The 27,640-nt window shown below is 34.1% G+C and overlaps 1 protein-coding gene across 2 annotated transcripts in view; it reads right to left on the bottom strand.

The window, feature by feature from the left end:
* Positions 1 to 4,922: 4,922 nt before the first annotated feature.
* LOC133529624 (uncharacterized) overlaps positions 4,923 to 27,640 on the bottom strand; it is a 44,853-nt gene continuing 22,135 nt past the window's right edge. Inside the window, exons 3-5 of one of the 2 annotated variants that reach the window (XM_061867378.1) lie at positions 15,043 to 15,235; positions 7,518 to 7,759; positions 4,923 to 5,489 (exon numbers count right to left, since the gene is read on the bottom strand). In XM_061867378.1, the coding sequence (XP_061723362.1) occupies positions 5,416 to 5,489; positions 7,518 to 7,759; positions 15,043 to 15,235 (509 nt within the window). In that variant the 3' untranslated portion in view covers positions 4,923 to 5,415. Of the gene's footprint in view, positions 5,490 to 5,945; positions 7,760 to 15,042; positions 15,236 to 27,640 lie in introns of those variants that run through there. The other variant, XM_061867377.1, reaches the window with a different exon arrangement.

Genomic DNA, 27,640 nt, shown 5'->3' with positions numbered 1-27,640 from the left:
CATTGAAAATAAATACGTAGAATCTTAAAATTCTATTATAAAATTAATACAAAATTACTTAACGCACAAGAATTGATAAATTTAACCGTCTTAGTTTTATTTTGAAGTGACACGTATTTATTCATAAGAATGCATATTTCTTAATGATCGATTGATTTCTTATGATGGCAGAACAACGAAGCTAAGTTTTTGCTACTTCGGGTAAAAATTGGACACCTATTCAGTTTAAATCGTGAAAACTACACATGAAACTAAATAAACAGTTCGAAGTGTTTTTATTACCCATACCATTATTGTTTGATTGTATTAAAGCTAAATAAAGTAACACAAATTTTAATAAGATTATTTATTTATTACCCTACAAACAAAAAAGTATGATCACTGTCAGGAATTGCAATAGGTACCCTTCTCATTCTACCAGCTTGTTCGTCTACGTGCACTTCGTAGAATCCGTGAATCCGTAACCACTCAACTAGATACTGCTTCAGTATTAGTACTCGCAGTATTTTCTATTACAGCATCCTTAATACATTTTTCACTGAGCAGCACTAAAAAAACAATTTACTCTCCTTTCCACTGATTAAAAAGTCTGCCGTCTAAGTTAAACCGCACGATTTGTCCAATTATTAGGAAAATTATTATTGGTCGCACTGTTTAAATAAATGTTATAAACGTGAGACATCATATTGATATTAGAATCAATACCAACAATGTCACCCATCGTTCATGTGACTGATGTCATTATTTAAAGTACTTACGAGTATAAAACACACTCGAAGGAAATTTCCAAGTGGCCAGTATGTATCATAATCCATGAAGATTGATAAAATATTACTAAAATTATTTACGTATCGACAATAATAAACTGGTAATAATTTTAATGCGTACTTAAAACATTTATTTTCACAGTGCGATATTTTTAACTTTTGGATCCATGCAATAGGTAGGTACTTAGTTCTAGTGATATGTATCTACAGCTAGATGGCTGCCTAGGATTTTATTTTTTCTTACTTTGACTTATTAATTATGACTTCCTTTAAATGTCATATTTTTGTTGCATTGCTTGAAGACCAAAAAGTACATTTAAAAAAAAGTATACCGACAATGCCACGTACATTCCCACCAGAACATGTCGCAGATATTATTGTTAAATGTTACCTAGAGTCATACATGTAATTTTTTGGATTACGGGGGTGGCTTAGCGTAAAGCTAAAACTCCCAGGTAAAATAAATGAAAAAAAAAAAAAAAAACGTACGGCTTCTGCAACGGTAACTCCGTGCAGGCCGTTGAGGAGTACCGGCGAAGATACCCTAATCGGCGTGTGCCCCATTATTCTACGATTACGGACATGTTTCGACAATTGCGAGAAAGAGGAATTCGGCCGCACAACTCCGAGCGAGCTGTGGGATTGAATGACGCGACTGAAGACAGGCTACTTAATTTAATTACGGAAGATCCTTCCTTGTCAACTAGACGCGTAGGCATGATGTGTGGGGTCAGCGACCTCACCGTGTGGCGATGTTGGAAAAAGTATGGTCTTTATCCTTACCACCTCAGAAAAGTTCAGGGACTGATCGAAAACGACGGCTTTTCAAGACTTGCCTACTGTCAGAGAATTAATCAAAAACTTCTTCAGAACCCAAATTTCCTTAAAACTATTTTATGGACTGATGAAGCTCAATTCACGAGATCAGGGGTATTCAATTCACGCAACTGTCATATGTCGATGGAGGAAAACCCGCACGCAATCAGGGAATCCTCGCACCAACATCAATTTTCAGTCAATATGTGGGCAGGCATTATTGACGATAAATTGATAGGGCCGGTGGAGCTCCCTGCTAGACTAAATTCAGAAAGCTACCTACATTTTTTGCGAAACAACTTGATCATTCTCCTCGAAGACATCGATTTGGAGACTCTGCGTTTAATGTGGTTTCAACACGACGGAGCTCCCCCCCCATTATGGTCTCGTGGTACAGGATTATCTTAACCAACAGTTTCCAAATAGATGGATTGGTCGAGGATCTCCAACGATACAGTGGCCTCCGAGATCACCAGATCTAACCCCTTTAGATTTTTATCTATGGGGCACTATGAAGAATATGGTCTATTCAAAACCAATTAATTCAAGGGAAGAATTGATCCTAAAAATCACGGAAGCCGCTCAGAACCTGAAAGACTGGCCAGCTCAACTAAACCAACAAATGCGTACAAGAATAAATTTATGTGTTGACAAGGGAGGATCCCACTTTGAAAATTTTTTACCTTGAAGAGTGGCGAAAGCAACCGTAAAAGTTAAAAGCATTTTAAGAGTATTTAAGTTTTTTGATAAGAATCGTAGTTATGTTGTTCTCCTTATGTAGTTTAAATGTTATTTTTAGTTACATCTAACAACAAGAGGCGATTCTCGCTGAAAAAAGGCAATGTTTACATTTCGTGAAGTCTTTTCTTTTCTTTCTCTTCTTTCTTCCCTTTCTACAGTGTTCTGACAACACTGCCAGATATTGACTTACAGATTGAAAATATGTTTACACTTTTGAACCTAATTACAAAGAAATAAGGTGAAAAATTGTAAACATATTTTTGACGTCGACTGTACAACTACGATTTAAATCGCCGGTGGTTGATCATAATATTCATAATTATCATAATCCTGCGGGCGGAAATACTAGTGTGTGGCAAGCCTTAAATAAGTAAATCATACATGGGTAAAGAGATCCGATTGCACATTATGTACATTCTGGTTTGAAATAATTTGTTTGACAAGAAATGTCTATGTGACTTACTTGCCGTTCTAGTGAAAAGAGATAGAGACAATAACAAACGTTGCCAGCTCGTCCTAAGGCATTGTGTTACTGGTGAACCAAAAATAATTTATTTAATTTGTATGAAAAGTTAAAAAAGTTAAAAATCTAATTTCGACCTATGTTTATATAATGTTTTTTAATTATTACGACCTCAGCTATATGCTGGTAAAGTTATATGGGTTCCTCGCGAGCACCCTGTATATATCGTTGTAAGCACAAGCCTTCTTGAGCTTACCGTGTGACTTAGTTAATCTGTGTAAGAATGTCCCTATAATGTTTAATATTTATTATTCGTTAGTTTAAAAGAAAAATAAGTAAGCATAGAGTGCTCACACCATACATGAGTTTTCTTACATAGTTAATAATGTTAAGTTGTATGGAAGTGGAAGGCATAGTAAAACGTATTATGAATAAGTTTAAAAAATAATTAAGATTTAATACTTATTAAGCTTAAATCTTGGTATGAATATTTTTTTGCAAAGCTCGTTTAAAAGTGATTGTAAATAGATTTTTATCTTTGTATGGTGTGAACACTATGTTTACTTATGCCGAAAAATCATTTAATTATTAACAAACGTATAAAATTCAGCATTATTTTATTTTAGTGAGAAGTTCTAAAAAAAGCTTACGTTTTGTTTGAGTCAAGTTAAAATTTCTGACTGTTCTTATGTTTAACTAATTAGCTACTCAAAGAAACTTTTTTTATTAATGAGGGTAATTTTTAATCGTTACTTCCAAAGCTGGTTTTGAGGAGACATTGAAATTCTTTTTAAATTAACTCTTGTGCACAGACAAAGACAAACCCGTCTCATTTACTAATTGCATGTATTTTTAAACGTTATTGTAGAGTTTAACAAAGGATGAAAGAGTAATTGCTGAATAGATTTTAATGACGTTGTAAATAAAAAAAATCTTTAATTTATAGTTCGTGTCATCCTGACGCGCAGATTTGTAATCAGGCGTCGTCGTGAATGACACGATCTAGTTAAATATTACTCTTTCATCTCAGTGTACATTAATTTAAATAGCTTTATCTTGAAAAAAAGTTTTATTTCGCAGGGACTATGCTAACAGATTCGTATTTTTTTGTGATTTATATATTATAATACTTATTTCATTTCGTTCTTACTAAATTATTTACGGTAAACATTTTAAGATAGACTAGACTAACATTTTTTTTAAATGAATATTATTATGAAGGTACTTACTTAAGTACAGCCAAAAATTTTGGCGAATGTTGAGCAGCCCTTAGTGCGGTTCCTTATGAATGGGTTACATAAATGGGTCACCTTATTTTGATTGATAATATCGTGTTACCAAAATGTAAGTACATGAGTTATGATGGTAACACAATAATTTACGAATGAAGAGAATAACTAAAATAATAACTGGAAGACTGCTTCTTCATATAAAAGTTAGTCTCCAAGCATAGTTGAAAAACTGAATCAAACAGAAAATTATGAAGTTGAAACTCATAACGTACATAAACACGAAAAAAATCAAATGAATCACTAAAATATTTTCTATACTTAGTGTACCCAGAGAGGAAAATGGAGACTACATTTGTATTTGTTTGTCACGTGACGTCATCCCCTTTTATCTTAAGAATCAATGAATAAATTTATTTATCGTTTACTACTTAAATTTAATTTAAAAAGTAGGTACAGTCAGCGTCAAATACTTTGTAGCAACCAAAGTAGCCAAATAGTTCGGTACACCATATATTTAGTATGGTGTACCTACCGAACTATTTGGCCACTTTGACTGCTACAAAGTATTTGACGCTGACTGTACCTATACATATGATCCACAAATTCTATCTTCATTAAATATTTCAAAATATTCTGCATTACTTTTTTTAAATAAAATATCACTGTGACTGGATATGACGCCTTACTTATAACAACGACTAATTAATTCATCATCATCATATCAGCCAAAAGACGTCCAATGCTGGACATAGATCTCCCCCAGACCAATTGATTAACTAGACCTAATTAAATGTACCTAAGTAAAACGATTTCATCATAGCAGGTTTAAATTACAAACTGCAGAATGAAATACGAAACAATGTCTTGAAAACAAAACAAAGCTTAGATAAATAAAACAACAAATAACTTTCTCTTATTTATTTTAACGTGCCGCATAAATAAGCCTTATAACAACTCTTATAATTAAAATAAATTACCTAAAACAATTCGAATATTAAGTCGACGGGCTCGCACTTAGAAAAATCAGTCTTTCAGAAAAAAAAACGTCCGGGCAGAAAGCGCAATGCTTGAAATTCAAATAAAGAAAAAACTATGAATTTAAAACATTGCGCTGAGAGAATTGCTAAATGTCAGATCACCACGTTTATCACAAAAAGGCAACGGATCAAGCTGACGTGGTGATCTGACATTTAGCTTAGATATTAACAAAATCAATCGTCACTTGATCGCTTTTAGCCGCTGTTTAACGTCCAGATGTCCAATCAAACCATTGCCATCTGCATTTGATGCATCTGATGCATCTCTGGCATGACCATGGGCTGCCCCATCTGCCCGTACATCTCCATCGGGGTGGGCATGACGTACATGGGCATATGCATGGATGGTTCGCTGTGGGCTAGGTCTGGGAACCCGAATAAGCTCTTGATGTAGCGCGCGATGTTCCATAGGACATTGGACGTCTCCGGAATCCTGCGCACAATTGGAAAGCATATAGTATTTTTACAAATATCAATTCAAATGTTTTTACAGCCACGGCCAGTTTCAAAATTTTACTAATAAAATAGAGCGTAATATCAAGTGAAAAAAAAAAGAATTCAACATGGTAATTCATCACTTGTTCGAATTGTCTCGTAATATTTTTTACCACGTCACTTTTCATTCACTTGATACTATGACAAAAGATTGTTATATCAATCTACGTATAAATAGTAACATTTATTTAACCTAAATATGAAGACTTTGATGGCCATGGTTGTATATTTTTCATTTAAAATCGAATCAGATTTATCAGCAAATTAGACATGGTAGACAATTATAATATTTTTAACATTAAGAAAACAAAATGTGATTTAATTTTTGCTAATCGGACATAATTAACTATTTTAATTGTGTACGTTATCTTAATAATTTTATTGTAACTAATATGAATCATTTGTTATCTGTAATAAAGAAAGAATTGAATTGAATAATCAATTTTCAGCTCAATCAATCTTCATTAAATAACACTAAAAGCAGACCATTCGGTCTAAGTAACTTCCTGGTACATTATAGACAAGGAAACCCACAAAACATTAGTCCCAAATTTGATTTATGCGACACAAGTTGGAAGTAATGGCGAACGCAGCACCTGGCATTTTGGCTGGAAGCTGATGCTATAAGAGGATTTTCGCACAGTTATTACTTTAAATATAAACACGTTAATATCAAAAAACAATCCTGCTGGAATATGAATTATAAGTTTACATGTCTATTTTGTTAACAAATCTGATCAAACATAATATCAGACAATATACTCGTAGATCACAGTAACAATGACAACAGAATGAAACAATCTTCAGGTTAGAGAATACATGTAAACTGTCATCATATAGTGATCAAAGTAGCATAATTATATACATTTTCATTGATATTTACAAACCTTTAGTACCCGTGTACCTATTTAAAAAAATAAATGCAACATTAAATGCGTAAAACCACCACCCTTTTAAAATAACACGACATAAAAATGCTGTGGAGTTTAATGCTTAGTGAAAATGTTTCTGGTGTATCGTTTTTTCCTGTTCTGATCATCTAGTGTTTCTACTTTCTTTTTCTTGTGCTTCTTCTTTTGTTTTTTCTTTGGTGACATGTAAAATTTACCGAGTTCATCAGATACGCCCATTATGCCATCTACTACTTCAAGAGTTAGCATGAGAGCATCATACGCCATCGAGTAATAGTGTGGTGGACCTTTAGATTCCGTTCTAAAAAGTTGTGATACCGAATCCATGGAAAATACATTGCTAATATAATCGAAAAAACCCCTGGCTGTGTTATATTGCCTACCTTCAACAGTGATGCTTGAATTACGAAAAGAGTTTGTGTATGTATCACTAACACCTCGTTTTACTCGAGTCCTTTTTCTTTTTAAAGGAACTAGTGGAGTTATTTCAGAAATAGGATTAATATCATTAGGAATATTAGTATCTAAATTAGCGACAACAATAGGTTTCCATTCACTAGATTCATTGAAAGTAGACAATACGTCAATGACAATGTTAGTATTCAAAGTATCTTTCTTGTACGGGATTAATCTAGTATTATTGGTTTTGCTATAAAATGAGTGAGGGTTCACAAAATATTTTACTCTAGGATAGTAATATGTGTTAGGATAGTTATATTTATACTTTTTGGTTTTAACATAATCGTGGAAATCTTTATTATGTTTCATTTTGTCTAAGTCGAGTTTCAATTCGTTATATTTCTTAGGCCTTTGGCTCATTGATTTTTTATAGGTCATCTTTCGTTGTGCAATGTTCCTTGGTTGCGGCACTAGTATTTCTCTAGGTTTTTTGACCTTTTCTTTCACGTCTTCGATGCTCTTCGTTGTGGAAACGTCGGATGTGAGACCACGGAAAGTAGCTGGCATGGCATCGTAGAAGACGTTAGCAATGGGATCAATGAGATTCTTGAAGCCATCGACGATTGGTTCGATGAATTGAAGCAGTTTAGACTTACCATCCCATCTTTCTGACGCCCTGGTGGAGTTGACGAGTAAGGTGGGCTGTTGCTGGGACTGCTGTGCACTTGCATCATTCTGCTGAAGCAGCTCATGAGAATGAGGTGCTAAAGCTGGATTATACATCTCCGGGCCGAATTGGGCATTCATCCCTGGGACGGAGTATGTGTGCTGCGATGAAGCGCTCGGGAAATCGATTGGGTATTGCGAGTAAAGGTATGGATGGTTTTGTAAACCGACGCTGGAATGTGAAAGAATTAAATTTCGTTTACTAAAGTAGTAACTTTCGCAATTTTACTAAAGTAACCGTTAGCTCTTTTGAGAAAAAGAGCATTAAATTAACTGATACTTAACTAGTAATGTCATCGTGAGAAGTCTAGTCACGTCAATGTTGTTCAAGCTCGTCGTTAAGTCCCGTCGTCAACTGAATAGTCCATCTTATCCGTCGTAAAATAAAAAATTAACGCAAGAACGCGTAATATCAATACTACCCGATTTTGCAAGTCTAGCACCAATATGGCATAAATTACTGTTTTCTGTTACAAAAACGTTAAGTTATGGATTTGAGAATTATAAGTTCACTTTCTTCTTTTCTCGAACGACAATGGTCACGGTATGCACACAGGAATTTGTACGTAATACAAATTATGGATACAGTCGAAAGTAGTTTTCTTATTAATTCCAGCAAACTGTTTGTCACGTTATCGTTAAGTGAAATCTTTGGATGAACTCGCTTGGTAAATATGTATGTGTAAAATGCGTCAGTGCGTGTATGTCAGTCTAGTATTTCTACGTTTGCTTTACAATATAGAAAATTGATGAAACAGAATGTAAGAACAGTATTTTGATTGAAATCAGTAGCAGTCGTGCGTAAAAGTCAGTCAGTTCCACTACAGTAGTCTGGGGCTTACAACGATTCGTCAAATGTTAGGTACTTTGTTTTTTTTTTTTATCTTGCCTTATTATCTTCTTGTTTCTTAAGACAAATCGTTGTAAAGCCTAATCTAAATCTAATTTAATTTACATTGGGATAAAAATCTCTAGAATGTCAAGAAGGTACATAGGAAAGCAGACATTAACAAATATGTTTTTAAATTAACGTTTCAAATAATTTGTCGAACAAAAAACTAGTTTACTTTGCTGACATTCTTAAGATTTTTTTGTTAAGATTTTGCAATTAAATTACATTATTGGCCAAGCACTTATACCACTTTCTAGTTATTTTACGAACTTTAACCCCTTGCTCGAAAGGAAAATACAAATCTATTTCCATGATAAACATCATTTTTATTTTCTAGACATTATACATGATTATTAAAAGTGATATATATTATTTGCCAGTAATGTTTTAGTTACTGAAAGCTTCGAAAAATATTTCAACGTATAAGGATAGCAACTCATATTTTCTACTCAATGTTATTTACCGTTAGTTCTGTTTATCACAAATAGTTAATTATTCACGAGTAAGATAATGAAGTTAGATAAGATGATGAATGATAGTTAATAAGCTAAAGGATGAATAAACTGTTTTCATTGTTTTTAATGAATAAAAATAATTCCAGTAAGCAGATTTGCTGGCACTGCTTTAATAATAGTTATTTAATCCATCTTAAGTAAGTTTTAGTCACATTTCAATAATATTTTGTGAAGTTTTAAATCTTTAAATTTACATCGATATAGAGAGTTGTTTGCTGGTTTAAACTTCAAATGTAAGTTTTAGATAAGGGTCCTAATCTTTGAACTAATTTAACAATATTTGAATAATTGCTATAAATAATTTTAAGCTGTTTGAAATTCCGTTATTTTGTTTGCGAAGGCAATTTATTTTTAATAAGCAATACTCAAAGACTCCTTTTACTTTGATTTTCTTCTTTAGTACTTAATATTATTTCAGAAACTTAGCCTCATTAGCAAATAAAAATATATTTCTACAATTTACTTTTATAAGTATATATCACAGTCTAACGACACGATTCGAACTTTAAAATACTTTAAACAAAAACATCACTTCTGACACTGACATATCCGATCCATATCGTATCTAGACCTAATATTTGACGTATCTTAAAGTTCGAATCAAACCGTAATTGTTCTACGACTTACTCGTATATCTATTTGTTAAGCTATTGAGAATGGTAGATACTTTTGACGGGTAGTCTAATCGAATGTACATATCAACTGATTAAATAGTTTAACTCAAGATGAAGCCTAAGTAAAGTCTAGTAACTTTATTCTAGCCCAGACGCCGAACATATCCACAATATCCATATCCTTACTAAAATTGACTAACAAAAGCAATTTCTGGCCACATTAGATTGAAATTACCTAACTTTTGGGATAAACAAGTACTTAGAGCCGCAAAGTTGAGTTATAAAGGATTATCTACTTAGGAATAGAATTTGAGCAATGAAACAAATTATTACCTACCTTTTTATTCCTGAGCTATCTGAATTTTATTTCATTTACATGTTTAGATATTATTTTGCAGTTAATTGAAAGCTACTGGCATTAGATGTTTGTAACTGTAATTACAATTTTATTGTTAATAAGTTACTTCAAAGAAAGCTCATTATACCCATTTCTATTAATTATAATTTTGGACATACTTTTATTAGTATTTGCACCTGAAAATAAATGCCTTCGATTTAGCTTCATTATTTTTTTATGAAGTTACGTATTTAGTACCCAAAGAGTTATTAATAGAAAAGATATATATGATCGAGAAAAAATTGTGAATAGAACTTGACAGTCAGGGTACCTACGGAAGGTAGAGGCAAGGAACAGAATCTTGGCAGAACTGTTGCAAGTGTCCAGCTGTCAGCTATGAATAATAGTTCCAAATCTCTACAGAGTAGCGCTAGAGTAGCTAAGAACCTAGGCGTTATTGCCGGAGTTAAGTGCGCTGTCTACGATTAGATTTTATTTCTCAAGTATTCCAGGTATTGTAGCGCCACCTATTCATGGTTTTTTGTCGGATACTTTTTGGTATATGGAGATTCTGTTCCTTGCCTCTAGCTAGAGGCAAGAGGTTTTTTTTTAATATTATTATCAGTTGTATGTTATTCGTTTTAATTTCTAATTTTATGTGTGCAAGTAATTAAGTAAGTATTATAATTTTAATGTATTTTTGTTTTTATTAATTTATATTTTGTCTAGCTAATTTTGTCAAAATTGCTATAATATTAATGATTAATTAGGTTTAGGTGTATGGAAGCTTCCATACAGAGTACTTACTTACATACAATAGTTGAGGTTTGACGATTCTGTTCCCACAAAATACTTTGCGCTATATAACGTCATCTAGCCCGGATTTCAAACTCGGAAACGTTTTATCTTATACTTTTACAGCATTTCTGTAAGACAACCTCAACAAATTTACTTATTTTCAGGCTAATGTAATATAAATGTACATATTATTACGAGATACCGAATTTCACCTGAGCACACGTGAGAAGAATGTTTTGTTTCTACGATATTAAGAATTTTACTCCATCATTCTGACATACTCATGTGTCTTGTCATTATTTATGATACCTACTCTGATCTACATTTTATACAGGGCATTGCTATTAGGTACATTCTAGCAATCCCATATATAGTCTGTTCGGAAAGAGAAGAGTCGTGGAATGTATTGGGCCCCATACATTCCACGACTCTTCTCTTTCGGCACAGACTACAAAGTGCCCGTGAGCATTGCGAGAGATTTTAACGGAACATTCCTGATGGCAACAGAAGCAAAAAATGTTATATGACTTTTTGTGAAATTCGATAAAAAAAAAAAAAAAATCCCCTTTTTTGGACACTCCTGTACATAAAAGGTAATTTTTATTGATAAACACATAAACTAAAATTAACTAAAAAGTTTTTTTTTATTTGGGGGTAGCCTCTCGAATACATTTTTTTAATTTTTCTATGTCAATCAATAGGTATGTCCAGACTAGACCTCAAAGTGGAAATACCGCAGTCAAAAATGTGTTTTGTACCGACTTATGGCGAAATAATGATTTCGAAAAAAAAATTATTATCTCTGAAACTAGGCCTAGGAATGCTTAGTTAAAATGTCTGGCAATGGTCACGGGCACCTTGTATACATAAAGTTATCGGCCCGGTTCTTGAATTACGTTACGAGTCCGCACCAAGCTCGGCCGAATTTCACCTTCCCATACAAAAGGAGTTTCGTTCATTTTAAAACTACGTATTGGATTGTAATGAAATTTTCTCACTTTTCACAAACAATGATATATATTATATATATGCCTGTAATTAGGTAGTTTATATAGCTCCAGCTTATAAAATAAACGGAATAGAGCAAAAACAAGTTTTGTATGACAAATTAAAATTCGCTGTACCATACTTTAAAACATTACGAATACTGACTTTACCGTGTTTATATATTTTTGAAATTGTAGTTTTGTTAAAGGCAATTCACAGTTATTCCAACAGTTTAAGAGTATGCGTCTTAGAAACAAAATAAATTCGTTGCCTTCCAAAACAGCGTTATTTAGGAAAAGTATATTTGGAATGGCTCCAAAAAATTTTAATAAAATTCCGAATGAGTTAAGAAATACAGATGACATGATTAGTTTTAAAAATAAATTATTTAAATTTTTAGTTGACAGCATATTATAGTATAAGTGAATTTATGTTAGATGATTATTAATGGTAACTGTGCACAGCATGCAGTCACAGTCCATGAATGAAAAATTGTACGACTTACGGCACAACATAGTGATACGATGATGATGTATATGGGACCTGTACAATTGTATACATACCTATGTTGGACAAATAAATGCTTTTGACTTTTAGACTTTTGACTTTTGGCTGTATTTTTTTAAATTTTGGAATCTGAAGCAACATAATATAACCTAGATATAGAAATATACCTTATCCTATTGTAAACACAAAGTTTCAGAGCAATCTAGCTAGTTGTTCTAAAATGAGAGCGTAACTACGTTTGTATGGAGAACTGAGGTTGCTGCGGATTCTTAAGCTTGTCTACTTCCAAAATTTGATCCTTTTATAAGTGTTCGTGGACGAAACTGAAAGGTCACATTATACGAATAAAATAATCGGACAGACAGACGGACATGACGAATCTATAAGGGTTCCGTTTTTTGCCATTTGGCTACGGAACCCTAAAAACAATAGAACTACCTTGGAGCAGACATTAGCTCAAAGTATTAAGAGTACATGACGCATTTTTGTCGATTTTTTACTGTTGAAAATTATATTTTTATATTTATTTAAATTAATACGAGTATAAAGATTGCATACAGATGTACGAAACCAAGAATTATATAAGTAAAATTCTACAGCAGAATTTGCTATGAAAAAGTGTGGAGTGTCAAAATAAACCTAAAAATTCTGAAAATATCACGTTTATTATGGCATTCCCCACTTGTCACATGAAAGTCGGTAAGTAGAAGTTAGCTTGGTCCGACCTATTGCAAATCAGCGAGGAAATCCCGCCAGCTTCTCGGCAGCTTGCCGAGATATATTTTAAGTAATATTAGTTTCTATTTATTATCTGATTTAAACTAAGGCTTAAAGGGCTTTAAATTTCAAATTGTTGGAAATTATTTTGTTTTGGCTTAAATTTGAAATCAAAAATTATTGTTAGCTGTCATAACTAGTTGCTACAATAATCAGTTGCTATCCTTAAAATTGAAGATATCGTCAATAGTGAAATATTTCTTTTTTATACGTCATTAACACGAAAAAAATACCTAGTCAATAGCAGAAGCAAGTAACGAAGCGGGCCAGGTTCAAAATTATTGCCTCATATTTACTATCTTATCGGCAATGTCTCTCGACAAAGGGGGCCTAACCAAGGTGACAAACGTTGTTATAAAACACCAATCAAAACTTAAATAATGTAGGCAAATCGTCACGTGACTTTTAGTGGCATCTGTCATCCCGATAATTTTACAAGCTTTTATTCAACTTGCAATGTATGCAAATCTTGCAAGTTAAATTTGACTCAATTCCCGGTTCTGGATGAAGCTGAAAATTTGCATACATGTACGAGTAAGTCGGGTGACAATGCAATATTATGGTACCATCGATCTGATCTGATGATGCAGACAGGAGGTGGCCATAGCAACTCTCTGATAAAACAACGCAATCGCAATTGTGTTTGGGTTTTTAGAGTTGTCTCGATAAGATTAGTCGCTTGTGGAAGGAAAATTACAGTCGGCAATAAAATCTTGTACCCAAAATTTTTACTGATATAAACTTATATTATTATTCTTTTCTCTAGCATTGTTATCTTGGCTAGGCCCCTTGTTCTGATAATTTTGAGCACCTCGCACGCTCAGCCACTCCTACGCCAGACTGGAGTCGACCATTTTTATTTTTACGGATAAATGTTTTGTAACTGACGATGCGACTTGGCACATTTACCAAGATTCCCGATATTGAAACTAATACATTTTTTGGACATGTGACAAAAAATACAAAAAGGGTTAACAAGGTGTGTATTGCAAGCTATGTCATAATTGCGATTGATGAAATATAAAGTCATATAACAGTGTCATCTCGTATAATTAAGACGTATAATATGACATGCTTACAGATGTGCAAGTTGTGGTAACTTACCAAAAAGTTGCAAAAGTTCTCAGCACAAGAAACAAAGGAACCTTTCATTTTAGTAATGGAAAATTTCGATTTATATAGAAAAATAGGAGAAGTATTCAAAAATTTTGTACGTGATGATTCCGTAGTTTTGGAAAATTCCCGGCAGCACATTTGTAGTCACGCCTTTTAAAAAGCAGTCATATAAGTCTTCCTTCTTTGGGTGCGTCCAGATTTCAGGGCATACCGTGAATATAAAAAAAAAACCGGCCAGATGCGTGTCCGCATAACGAAGGGTTCCGTATCTTTATACGATATGAAGAAGAAACATACAACCAAAAGGCCGTACCTTCGCGAATCACAACAAGCTAAGGTATATAATATATCGATTAAGCTATATAATATATTGAAGCTTTTCTGTAGGTATTTTTTTGTACTTCCAGTACAAAACTTACAGAGGATGGGACACATTTATTTGGACGTTGGACGCGATTATTTTCAAATGTATTTATTTAATCAAATAACTGTTTAAAAATATTACAGTTCTGTTGTTGTAGAGAAGTATCAAAATGACGTGCCATACTTTTACTTTTAGTTAAAATATATGTTATAGTTTTTGAATAACATGGCTATGACAGCAAGACGCACGGGTGGATGGCGGACAGATTTCTCGTCTATAAATTTTCATCTCTGTCACTCTTGCGCAATTTAGAAGAAAATAAACGAAACGCCGATATTCGATATTCGCAGTAACTAAACCGAGTTCACGACAGAGTCAAATTTGGACGCACCACAAGAAACTTTCTCTCTAGTTCTCTATCCACTCAATTGCTTTTGGTAACTGTAGTTACCAGTTGTCACCCTTATTTTATTATAATAATAGAGGTCACTGAAAAATATGAAGCAAGTGAGTGGCTATGAAATATTAGATCAATTAAAACAACTCACCCTTGACCGTAAGTCTCATACAGCTTCTTGATCGCCATGCCAACTGTCACCATCAGAGCCAGCTTGCTAGCCACGTAGGCCTTCAATGTGAGTGCAGTGACCAGAGCCATGGAGAATATGACCGCCCCGGCGGACTTCATGCCGAACATTAGTGGGATGACTGCCTGTAGTACCTTCTTCTTTTGTCGTCTTTCTGTAACATAAATATAAAAATATCAACACCAGAAAGACTGTGGTCACAGACCTCTAACAAATTGGGAGGATGATGGGGCTTAACAGCATCGTTCGCAGACATTTCTGCTTGTTAAAAATTAATTTGGGAGGATGATATCAATTTGCAGGCCCACTCTGGAGGAGAGAAGCAGCAAATCGGTCTGCTTGGAGGAGATTTGAAGAGGCGTATTCCCAAGAGTGGTCGCATACTCACGTTGCGGAAGAGCGGTGTCTCTTATCACAAGTATCTCTGAATACTTAAGAAGAGACATCTACCCTGTTATTGTAAAAAGCATGTATGCTAACGAATAATAAAAAAAAACTTGCCGAATAAGAAGAAGAAGAGAAAAAAAACATATAAATCATCATCATCATGTGATATGTGTACATCTGTTCTGAGGTTATAGGTACAATAATGATTTGTATCGTATTGTATTATTGTAAATGTTCATAATAAAAGAACAAGAGTGAGTCCAATGCGTTGGACTGATCAGGCTATTTCACTACGCTGATAATTGTCGCCTCACATTGAGAATCCACCATTCATTGCTGGCCTAACAAATAAAAATTACCCAGCTACCCTGAAATATATAGGAAATTGACAGTCAGTATGTAAAATACGCACCAGGTCCCCTTCACGCTCAAGATTAAAGTTGCCGCAACGGTTGATGCTGCCGGGAACAGAAATAGATCTGAGGGCGGAAAACTGTATACGAGAAACTGATGCCCTGATGGGTCACGGCTCATAGTATTGGGATATCGTAGGAAGGGGAAGATTATTCACTTCAACTCTTTTATGTGGTACACCTGAAGGTGTCAGCTGTCGGGTTTGGTTTGGCGAGTCTGCCGAATGCAACACAAGCTCAGATGATTCAGCGGCGCCACGCCGTTTTGTCGCCACAATAGAGTTTAATTATAGTTTTATGAAATAAACTAATTAAATCATAGGCTTTGTTGCCTGAATTAAAATCGAAATACAATAAATTAATATTTCCAGCGTACATGTCCTAACTATTAGGCACAGGCGCTCATAGGAGGTATATCAGTGGCCTTGAACTGTAGCCACACACTAGTTCAATGCGAATTGGCAGAAACAACAATTTGTGTATAACTTCTGTTTTAACTGGTCACATACGAGTAGGTATTATTAACATCAACTAAGTTTCATTTGAATTTAAAATTCAAATTAAAACATTTCGTTCTGCGAGTTGGCAAATACAAGGGTTGATACAATTCACTCGCTAGTTAGTCTCAGTACAGTTCGGGAAAGAGCTAATTAAAGAAATAAATTAGCAGATTCTACCCCTCGTCCCTAAGAAAAGCTAGCAGATTTTCTTATCTTTATATTGAACGATATTTCAATAACTTCATCTAAATATAGTTAAATATAACCTAGTTTCAAAACTAAGCATGTATTTTCACCGTCATTTAAGTTAATAAATTTGTCCCAATACACGCGAATGCTTATTTCATGTGAGACGCGTACATTGTACAATTTTATCTCATTAATAAATATTTCCACTAGAAATATTCCTAGTTATTAGTGACGGTCGAACGGCCGCTGTCGATGTTTCCGTTAAAGGAAAGTAGGTAAGAGCGGTTAAATGAAGTATGAATATCGAGAAAACTAGGCATGTTATTATGTCGGTTACGAATGAATATGGCACGAATTCTTTTGAGAAAATAATGATCGGCCGGTTTTAACAGATTATATGTACTTCGCATTGAATGATGGTCACTGTGATGGTTCCTGCAAGTTTTTTGGTCGGTCTTAATTTTGTAAAAAAGCCCTTGAGGTCTACTTGCAGAATAATATTTTTAATTTTTTTAAGTTTGATTCAGTTAGAAGGTCTGAATCATACTGTTCTACCTTAGAAATGACAGGGGGCGCCCCGTAAGCCTTCAGTAAAAAAATGCATATGCAGACACAATACTTGGAAAATTCGACCTATGCCGCCGTAACTCCGGTGGCCGAATGGCTCGGGAACCTGCCGCGATAGCAGAGGAGGCTGGTTCGATTCCAGCCTGGGGCACTTGAGGCCTTGGTCACTTTTTCTTAGTATACGTGTTCATTTATTTAAGTACTTAAATGTTACATTGTTTTTAAATGTTTCTATGTAACAGCTACTCCAAATAAAAATGAACAGCCATATTGACAGACGCGAAACCTATAGGGAGTCCGTCTTAAGTTCTAAACTTAAAAAATCTAGAAAAAGTCATCAAACGGATAAATAAATCAAAGTTAGAGGTTATTTAACAAAATAAACTGCATGTGTAAATAACTTCATCGTTTTGAATATAGTAATCAAACGGACAAAGCCATGACTGATATAATATCAAATCATTGTGTTAAAATATTTTGTGAAAAATGTTAGTATTGAGAAGCCCTCGTTGACTTTCCTCTTAAGTAAAGGAAAAATTAATTAGGGCCTGTTTCACAATGTCAAAGTAAAGTCTTGAATAAGCTACTTGCCGCTTATCTGACGAATAAAGTCATCGTTGACATTTCAAAATCTTCAATTAAGCTTAACTGGTAGATAAAGTGCCATGTTTTGGAAGTTTTATCTGGCAGTTAATTTATTTGTTAAGTAGCGATCTAATAGTTTACTTGGACGTTGTGAAACAGGCCCCTAAAAAAGTAATTTTATTTAATTTAGTTAATTCATATATGTATATAGCTTAAAAGCTTTACGAAGTATATTATTATTCATTAAAGTAAATCCTAGTTACTGAAAAATATTTGATAAATTTAGTAGGTACAATAAAATCTAACACGTCATAAATTTTGCGCTCCCAATTTGCTATAAAACGATAATAACAGAAATATTTGTTTGCGATCTCAAAATTTATGAACTCGCAAATGCTTTTGGTAAACAACTTGAAGATTAATTAGATTTCTATTGAATTATTTATAATTTTGAATATAGATTACGGCCGTGACTTTATATTTCAATTATCTCTCTCAATCTTTTTCTTTCGATTTGTTTCCTAGAAATAACCTAATACTCGAGGTTATTTCTAGGAAACAAATCGAAAGAAATAACCTAATATACATAATTACTTACAGAACCGCTAGTGTCCATTTATTCGATAGCGTGACGTGACGTCCGCTTTTGCGTGAAGTCTCATTTTGTATGAGATTTAGAAACAGCGCGCCAAGCGGGACGTTGTAGAAAATCAAATCCCATTCAAAATGAGACTTAACGCAAACGCGTACGTCACGTCACGCTATCGAATAAATTTACATTAGGGGTACAGATATTAATTCGGCCCTATTTTAACTTAAGATACGTCAAACATTTTCGAAAGATACGATATGGATCCGACGCCGCACCAAGGTGCGAGACCTGGGTGACGTCATTACCAAGCTAAAATGGAATTGGGCGGGACATGTTGCCAGACAGAGTGATGGCAGGTGGATCAAAATGTTGACGGATTGGTGGCCGCTTTCGGATGGAAGAAGCGCCTGATGTCCGTTGGCTCGTTGGGTGGATGGCATTCGAAAAATCGCGGGACACTTCTGGATGCAACTAGCCCAGGACCGGGATAAGTGGCGTACACGAAGACAGGCCTATGTTCAGCAGTGGGCGACTGGAGGCTAAAATGATGATGATGTCACGATATGGATTAGATATGTCAGTGTCAAAAGTGACGTTTCTTCAAACAAAAACGTTCTTCAAGGTTCGAATCGGGCCGTGTCATATTGTAAAGAAACAGTATACAATGGTGCTACGGCAAATTGTTAATAATTTTTACAAATAATAATAATTAATTATAATAATTGTTAATATTCTTTTTTCTTGTGTAAATTGTGTATCAAAGATATATAGGAAAATATTTTGAAGATAAATGGTATTGCTTTAGCTAAATAATAAATAGTAGTTTTAACTTTCATGTCATTTTTGACTGACGACCGGTCCGGCCTAGTGGGTAGTGACCATGCCTATGAAGCCGATGGCTCCGGGTTCGAATCCCGGTAAATGCATTTATTTGTGTGATAAACACACATATTTGATGATTCTCGGGTGTTTTCTACGTATTTAAGTATGTATTTATCTATATATATCGTCGCCTTGTACCTAAAGTACAAGCTTGTTTGTGGTAGGTCGATCTGTATAATATTGTCCCCAAATATAAATATAAATTGTTTTGTCAACGTATTTCTACCTTCCTGTATATTTTACTACAAGTACTGCCGCTATGACAACAGATATTACACAAGAAAATTGAATATAAAGCAAAATACAATCATAATATTTCGTCGCCATCTTTCTGTCAACGAGCTTTATCACGCCCATAACAAATAAGTAGACAATTTATTTTTTAGAGTGAGTAGGTAAAAGATGTGATAAATGATAATGCAAATACCTTTTTCCTGTGTTTTTTCGTATTGCATGAAGAAAGTACGGATACAAATCCTTTCTATTCTCGTGTTAGTTCCGTTCTAATAATGTATTTAAGATTATATATTTTGATAGGGAGCGTGAATTAACTGTAGAGGGCAGCACAAGTGTTTATTGTCACGAAGTAAAAACGGAGAGATGTATCTTATCTTTTTGTAGGCCGTTGTATACTCCACATCTGGTAATATTATACACCAACACGCACCACACTTTTACATAATCCATACTACGACACTTATTATTATTTAATAGGCAAGCTACAAATTATTTTTGTATACTTATTTTTTTTTTGGTACATCGATAATCTGTTCGTGATCTGGGTTCTAGCAGAATCAGTGCTTCACCCGAATGAGTGGAGCATATTACTGAGCCAGAACCATTTTGTTTTGCTGCAACGCACATAGCAAACCCACCTAACTATTATTGACGCTTTTTTTTGGTGTTGCCATTGTTTCTATTATTTTTTTGTTTATATGTGTGTATTGTGAAGGTTGGAAACCTTCACAGTCTCGAGATAGATAACTGGCAACGATTATTTAAATTCAGAACTATCGCCCTGCTGAAGGAATAAAGATCTTCTGGTGATTTCATTCTGTAAATCAAGCATCTGAGTTACTCGAGAGTTGTAATAATAAGCTGGCGTCCAACATGTGGCTAAAGAGAGGTGAGTTGTTTCCGGAAACCGAAAGATTTATCATAGCCATTCAAGATCAAATAATAGATACAAAGAATTACAGAAAATATATAATCCGCGACCGTAATATACAAACAGACCTGTGTCGACGCTGCCATGCTGCGTCCGAGACAATACAACACATCACAGGAGCATGCCGATCCATAGCTCAGACCGATTACAAACACCGCCATGACCAAGTTGCAGCTGTCATTCATCAATATCTTGCATTTAAATACCACCTTATTAATAACAGGTCCCCTTACTATAAATATACCCCACAAACTGTGTTAGAGTCTACCAACTACAAACTTTATTGGGACAGAACTATCATCACCGACAAAACAATACATTACAATAGACCTGACATTACCCTCCACGATAAAGCTGCAAAAACTGTGTATCTCATTGATGTAGCCATACCCAACACACATAACCTCACCCCAACTCACACTGAAAAGATCAGTAAGTACACAGATTTATCTATAGAGATAAAAGCCCAATGGCGGGTGAATACCGTAAAGACTATCCCAATAATAATTTCATCGACCGGTGTTATCCCTCGTACTCTACATGCCAGCCTCAAAACCCTCGACATACATCCACTCACTTACATCCTTCTTCAGAAAGCTGTCATAATGAACACATGTAGGATAGTACGCAAATTTTTAGTTTTAGAAAATTAGGGGAAAATATATCCTTCTATATTCGTTTGGCCAAAAGCCCGCGAATATGGAAGTAAAATCACCTCCATTTGGAGAGAAAAACAAATATTGGAAAATAATAATAATAATAATAATAATTCGACGATCATTGTCCCGATAGTCGTGTCAGCGAACGGTCTCATAGCGAAGAGTCTCGACCAACACCTAGAGAGACTCTCGCTAGGTGGCTGGATCAAGGGTCAGATGCAGAAGGCAGTAATTTTGGACACGGCGCGTATAGTACGTCGGTTCCTCTCTCTGCGGCCCTGACCACCGGCAGCTTGGGCCCTGCCCCGCTGCTGGCGGCACCCTAGGTTAGGTTTTTTATAATGTGTTTATATCTTTTGTATTGTTTTGTAAGTGTTTTTATATTTTACTTTTATATCCATATTATAAAAATCCTAGCCTGAGAAAAGAAATGAATAAAGGAAATAATAATAAAATACTTTATTGTGCACTACAAAGAAACATACATGTTACAAACAAAAAAAAGGACATAAGTAAGTTGTATTGTGTTGTTTGAAGAAAAAAAAATATTATCATCAGAATCTACCTGGAGCGTTTACATTCCCCACCTCAGATAGACCGTATCTCTTTTACAGTATTAAGGCAAGCGAATAAATGGTTTATCTATCTATCATGTATGTCGATGTCAATCGACGACCGGTCTAGCCTAGTGGGTAGTGACCCTGCCTATGAAGCCGATGGTCCCGGGTTCAAATCCTGGCAAGGGCATTTATTCGTGTGATGAGCATGGATATTTGTTCTTGAGTCATGGGTGTTTTCTATGTATTTAAGTATTTATAAATATTTATATATTATATATATCGTTGTCTAAGTACCCTCAACACAAGCCTTATTGAGCTTACTGTGGGACTTAGTCAATTTGTGTAATAATGGCCTATAATATTTATTTATTATTATTTATTTATACTCGCATGTGTTTTGTATCCATTAAATATCAGCAAAAGTTCTCATTTTTGAAATTTCATCTCTTTTTTTAGACGATTAAAATACGTCCTTCGCGATTGTGTTATTTTATGAGAATTAAGATTAGCTGCACAAAATGGTTTAATAAACAACTAAATATGCTAAATAAATATTTTTAGTAAATATTTATATTATATTAAAATTTTATCTACACACTCAGCAAGCATATTAAGTAAGTAATATAAAAGGAATTTCATTAATCATAAACATGTATTTACTGCACTGTATACGACGACTTTATTTCCCGAAACTGTAAAAGCCAGTTATAGCCTCACTTGGCCATAAATAAGATGAAAATATCAATCGTAAAAAGTTTTAGGAAATTACATTGAGCCGTATTAAGTTAAGTGAAAAATTCACAGGGTGGCACAGTCAGCATCGGATAGGTATATAAATAAATAATAGCATAATAAATATATTATATGGCAAAAGCTTAAAAGAAAATTATACCACGTGATCGTCAATTCAAAAGGAGAAAACGTTTTTCCACTTCTAAATGTAAGTATGTTATTGACACAATGAAAAACTAGGTTTATAGGTTTTTCTTTTATTCTAAATTTGCAAAACAAAAAAAGGAAAAGGAATATCGCTTTCCTTTTCCTTTTTTTTTGTTTTGCAGTTTGCCTTTGTACTGCTTATCCTGTGCCATATTTATGTTTTGTGTTTAGTACAATAAAGAAGTCAATGTGTAGTAATTTCAAGTATAACCGATACTGAAATAGGTTCTATATTAAAGACTTACGGATCTTCTTACTGGCAAAACGTTAATGGGGTCCCGCAGGGAAGCGTTCTCGGTCCAATTCTCTTCCTGCTTTACATGAACGACCTACCCAGATATCTCATCTGATAAATACATACTGTTCGCTGACGATACGTCGGTAATAATTAGAGCCAACCAAGGTGAGTCACTTGAGGGTAAGATTAACACTACTTTGACGAAATTACATCAATGGCTGTCTAAAAATAATCTAAAGATAAATCTAGCGAATACCAAAATTGTTCAGTTTAAAACACACAAGTCTAATCATGTTCCACTCACCACTGAATTTATGCAAGAAAAGATAGAAGAAGTCGATAATACAACGTTTCTGGGAATACGGCTAGAAAACGTGTTAACGTATAAATCACATGTAAAATACGTCTGTGACAAGCTACACCGTTTCGTTTATGCATTAAGGCGCTTAAAACAGATTGTTTCACATAAAGCAGCTATCACCACATACTATAGCTACATCTACTCGAGCCTTACCTATGGATTAATAATCTGGGGTAACTTGACCGAAGTTGATGATGCTTTTGAAGCTCAAAAGATATGCATCCGTACCATTTGTGGCGGTGGACACAAAGAAAGCTACAGGCAGCACTTTAAACCCATCCCAAACCCTTATATACAATCCCTATAAACATTTCAATAGCGCGATGTAGAAATCGCTGTTTCCGGTACAGCGCCATCTCACATGGTATTTGGTAAACACAGATATTTGGTTTTATACGACTCTACGGAAGTACGAACGCGAACACCTACTTAGTGAAAAAACATTATCTATTTATTACAGTATGAATCATTCACGATGATTCTTATAAAAGAAGGATATACAGGACAATGTGTTATTTCAATTTATCAACAGTACTGTAAATATTGAAACCAAAATAAACGAGTTTTCAATATCCAATATTATGATTTGCCCGCGCAAATTAAATAGCAAACCGCTTTGATTCACAATTCATTTAAAATATAAACAGGCGTTAGATTATTCAAAGACCAAGAGGCTTATTCCGATTGAAATTACTAGTCAAATTTGACCTAGATTTATTTTTGTTATGATCTGTCTGCTGTTAACACTTTCTTCAAACGAAAATGTCACAGACAGTAAATAAATAATGGACATTCGTACACAAATTGTCTAAGCCCCACTTGTGTGGGTCAAATTTTGGAAGCTAAATTTGACCCACTTCCCTGTATCCCATTGAGCTGAAATTTTGCATATATGGGTGACAATGCAATATTATGATACCAATGATAAAACATTAGTTACCTAATTATAAGGTTATTCAATTCATGATGATACATTCGATGTCGGGGTGGTAATCTCTTAATACCTACGCATAATAATATATTTATAGTGTTGACGGCAACGAATGTAGCAACCCAAATTAATAAGTAATGTAAAAGTCTATTATATATACCTACCTACTCATGTAACATACTTATGTCTTTACGAAATAAAGATTTATATTATTATTATTTATTGTGCTGATCTGATGACGGAGACAGGAGGTGGCTGAGAACCAAACCTAATTGTGTTTGAGATTTTTAGAATAGTTTCGATACTTAAATATTAGTTGACTGTGAATGTGTTGAAGTTTTCACCGATGATGTGTAGAGTTCTGCCGCCAAAACAAAAAATAATAAAAAGTACGGAACCCTCGGTGGGCGAGTCTGACAACAAGCTTTTATTTAATTTGGCCTGTTAGTATGTGTATGTTGTGTAACCTAATTGGGTTTGAAATTTTTAGAATTTTCTCGATGAGTATTATTTGCTTGTGGAAAAAAAAGTATAGTCAGCGATTAAAGCATGTACCTATCAAAAATTTAATTTATGCCAAAAACTTATTTTTAACTGAACTAATAATAAATCAAGCCTCCATTAAAAAAAAAAACATTTATTCCGGACAGTATGTATCCATATAACTAACAACTTATACTTAAATTACATTAAAATAAAAATAAAATATTAATATTCAAACAAAAATATATACACTCGCGCATATATTTTGCTCGTACTTATATTGGCTAGAGCGCGACGCACCTCCAGGGATTCTCAGGAAAAGGTCGATAAAATTTTACAAAATGAGCATTGTTAAATGTAGATAAAGACCCCGGAAGGGTTCTAATGTAACATTAACGATAGGGTTCCTGTCACAAAAAGATAACGACCTTTCATAATTATACCTTTTGACTAGAAAGTAGCATTAATAACCTTTTAAGGCGGCGAATTTTACATGAAAATGCCCAAAAAAAGGTAGGTATTTATTTGTTTTATCTAATGTAAATTTATTACTCGTCTTTGGGCCTGTCACTATCCAAGTAAAGTCCTGGATAAGATCTTAGAAAGATCTTTAAAAGGTCGTTCACTAAATGTCGTTTAGTTATCGATCTTTTACGTTGAGGTATATTTTGATTCCGCTGTGATCCCAATAAGATCTATCTACGATATTTCTAACGTCAAAGTGACATTGGTTGCCCAAATCTAGCTGCTTCTGTCAATTACACGACATACAAACGATATCTAAATGAGAACTTATCTAAACCAGAACTTATCGTTATCGTATTTTATTCTTCGAATCGGGCCGTAGTAGTAGGTTTGCCGACCCTAAACCCACCCCCCCTCGTTGAGCTCTGGCAACCTTACTCACCGACAGGAACACAATACTATGAGTAGATTAGTAATAAATTAAATACCCTCTCTTACTTGGGGAAAATAAATAGGAAAACAAAAAAAATAGAAAGTTAATTAAAAAAAAAAAAACATTTATTTATTTATTATAAAGCTTAAAGAAATATTGTTAAATAATTATTCTAAAAGCAACTGTTAGTATATATATGTATATCACGTTTTTATTACGTTTAATGTAGTTAAATCGAGGTGAAGTGTTAATTAGTTACTTGCTTGCATTTATGGCCACTTCTATTGGAGCTTGTTTTAGATTTAGGTACTATTATGCACTCCATAGATGCATACACATTGCGCAACCTATAAAATGGGACCCATTCCTTCATGAAATGGGTATGCATCAGTGGAGCTTGCTGTAAAAGTAACTTTTAATATTCTATACGCACAGTAATCAAATTGTAATAGGGAGCGTGCATGACCTATAGGAGGCAGCACAGGAGCCGTCAGATCTTTGGCGCGAGGCGTACATGTGATGTTTATTGTTCCGATGTAGCCCAAAAGATGGCGGAACCTACTATGCACAAGAAAACACGTGACGTAAATGTACAATCATGTTTATGGTTCCGATTCAGGCTACAAGATGGCAGAGCCTCCATCGCGCACGGTCCCTATAACTATAGAACCATGTTAAGAGCGCACCGCCAACAAACTGTTATGCATTTTGGCGAAATTTTGGTTATTGTACATGGATGTGTTTTTTATATAAAAATAAATATATAAATAATTAAAAAAGAAGGTAATATCTTGTCAGATACGTTCAAGCCAATGTAAACGTACACTGATATCAGAATTATATGTATATTATTAGAATCGTGTTATTTATCGTTCGTCGTGCCCGTGTCAATACGAACAAGTACGAGTGAAATGAATGACATCAGTTAGATGTCCTGATATCAGCATATGTTCGAATTAACCTGTTCTTGGGTTACCTGTTGCAAAAACCTTTAGTTGGTAACCTGATCTCTAAATTCAATACCCAATTAATTAAGTCAAAGTTCTCCCGTCAACCTGTGCCCTGAACTAGCACACAATTAAAATAATGAGACCTTTATTTATTTTTGACTAAAACCCTCTTTGCTTCGTTACATAAAGATAGTTTATTTCTGGTAGACATATTACAATACGCTTATGAACGTCAAATAAAAAAATATTATATGACATTATTACACAAATTGACTAAGTCCCACAGTAAGTTCGATAAGGCTTGTGTTGTAGGTGTCTAGAGAACGATATATATAATAAATATATAATATAATAATAATATAATTCAGCCGTATGATAAGGATCCGTGCGTGGGAATTTAAATTTGTTGTTTTAAATGTGAAGGTCACTTTTTCAATGATCAAATTTGACAGGCCACATACGAGGGGCTAAATTATACTTCTGACTATAATTTTGCTAGTCAAACCCTTCGGCTGTATCACTATAAGTAATTAATTATATTGCGACTACTGTATGTATCGATATAGTATTGAAAACAAATAAATGTAAGACATGTTTTAGCATTTTTTTTACATCGACCCAAATGTAACCATTTAAAGGTTTTGCTCAGGGTCTGCCCTCGAAAATATAGTCGTTTCCATATGATTTTTAAGGGCACTTTAACTTTTCGTTTGCCCCATCTTAAGGTGCAGTAAGTTCAGAAAACGGATTAAGAAAAAGTCGTAGCGCTTGCTAGGACCACAATACGGCTGCTCTTCATTTAATTAGCAATCTGGAGCTCTTTCTCGAGGGCATGTATTGATTCGAATCTTGAGTTTTTGACTTTCACTCGATAGAAAAAAATCACAAACATAGGTCTAAAATGCACTTAAAAAATTTGTAACAAATTATGAACAAAACATAAAAACATGAAAATTGTTCTAAAAATTGGCAATATCTTGTTTGAGGGAACGTATTGATTACTTTATTATTTATATTAACAAACAAAAAAATTAAAAAACATTATATCGGTTCATCCGTTGGAGAACTATGATGCCACAGACGCACAGATAGACAGACAGACAAACATTGGCGTCAAACATATAATACCCCTATTATTTCATCGGGGGTTATGAAATAAAAAATACTTGTCAACAATTCATAATGCCGTTGTTCTGTTTATGAATTAGGTATTTATTAAGCCTGAAAACAATATAAAGCCTGACCCGTAATATATGT

This window comes from Cydia pomonella, chromosome 21 (genome assembly GCF_033807575.1).
Source record: "Cydia pomonella isolate Wapato2018A chromosome 21, ilCydPomo1, whole genome shotgun sequence".
In the NCBI taxonomy this organism is placed as follows: domain Eukaryota; kingdom Metazoa; phylum Arthropoda; class Insecta; order Lepidoptera; family Tortricidae; genus Cydia; species Cydia pomonella.
This window is presented reverse-complemented; position numbering and strand designations above follow the sequence as displayed.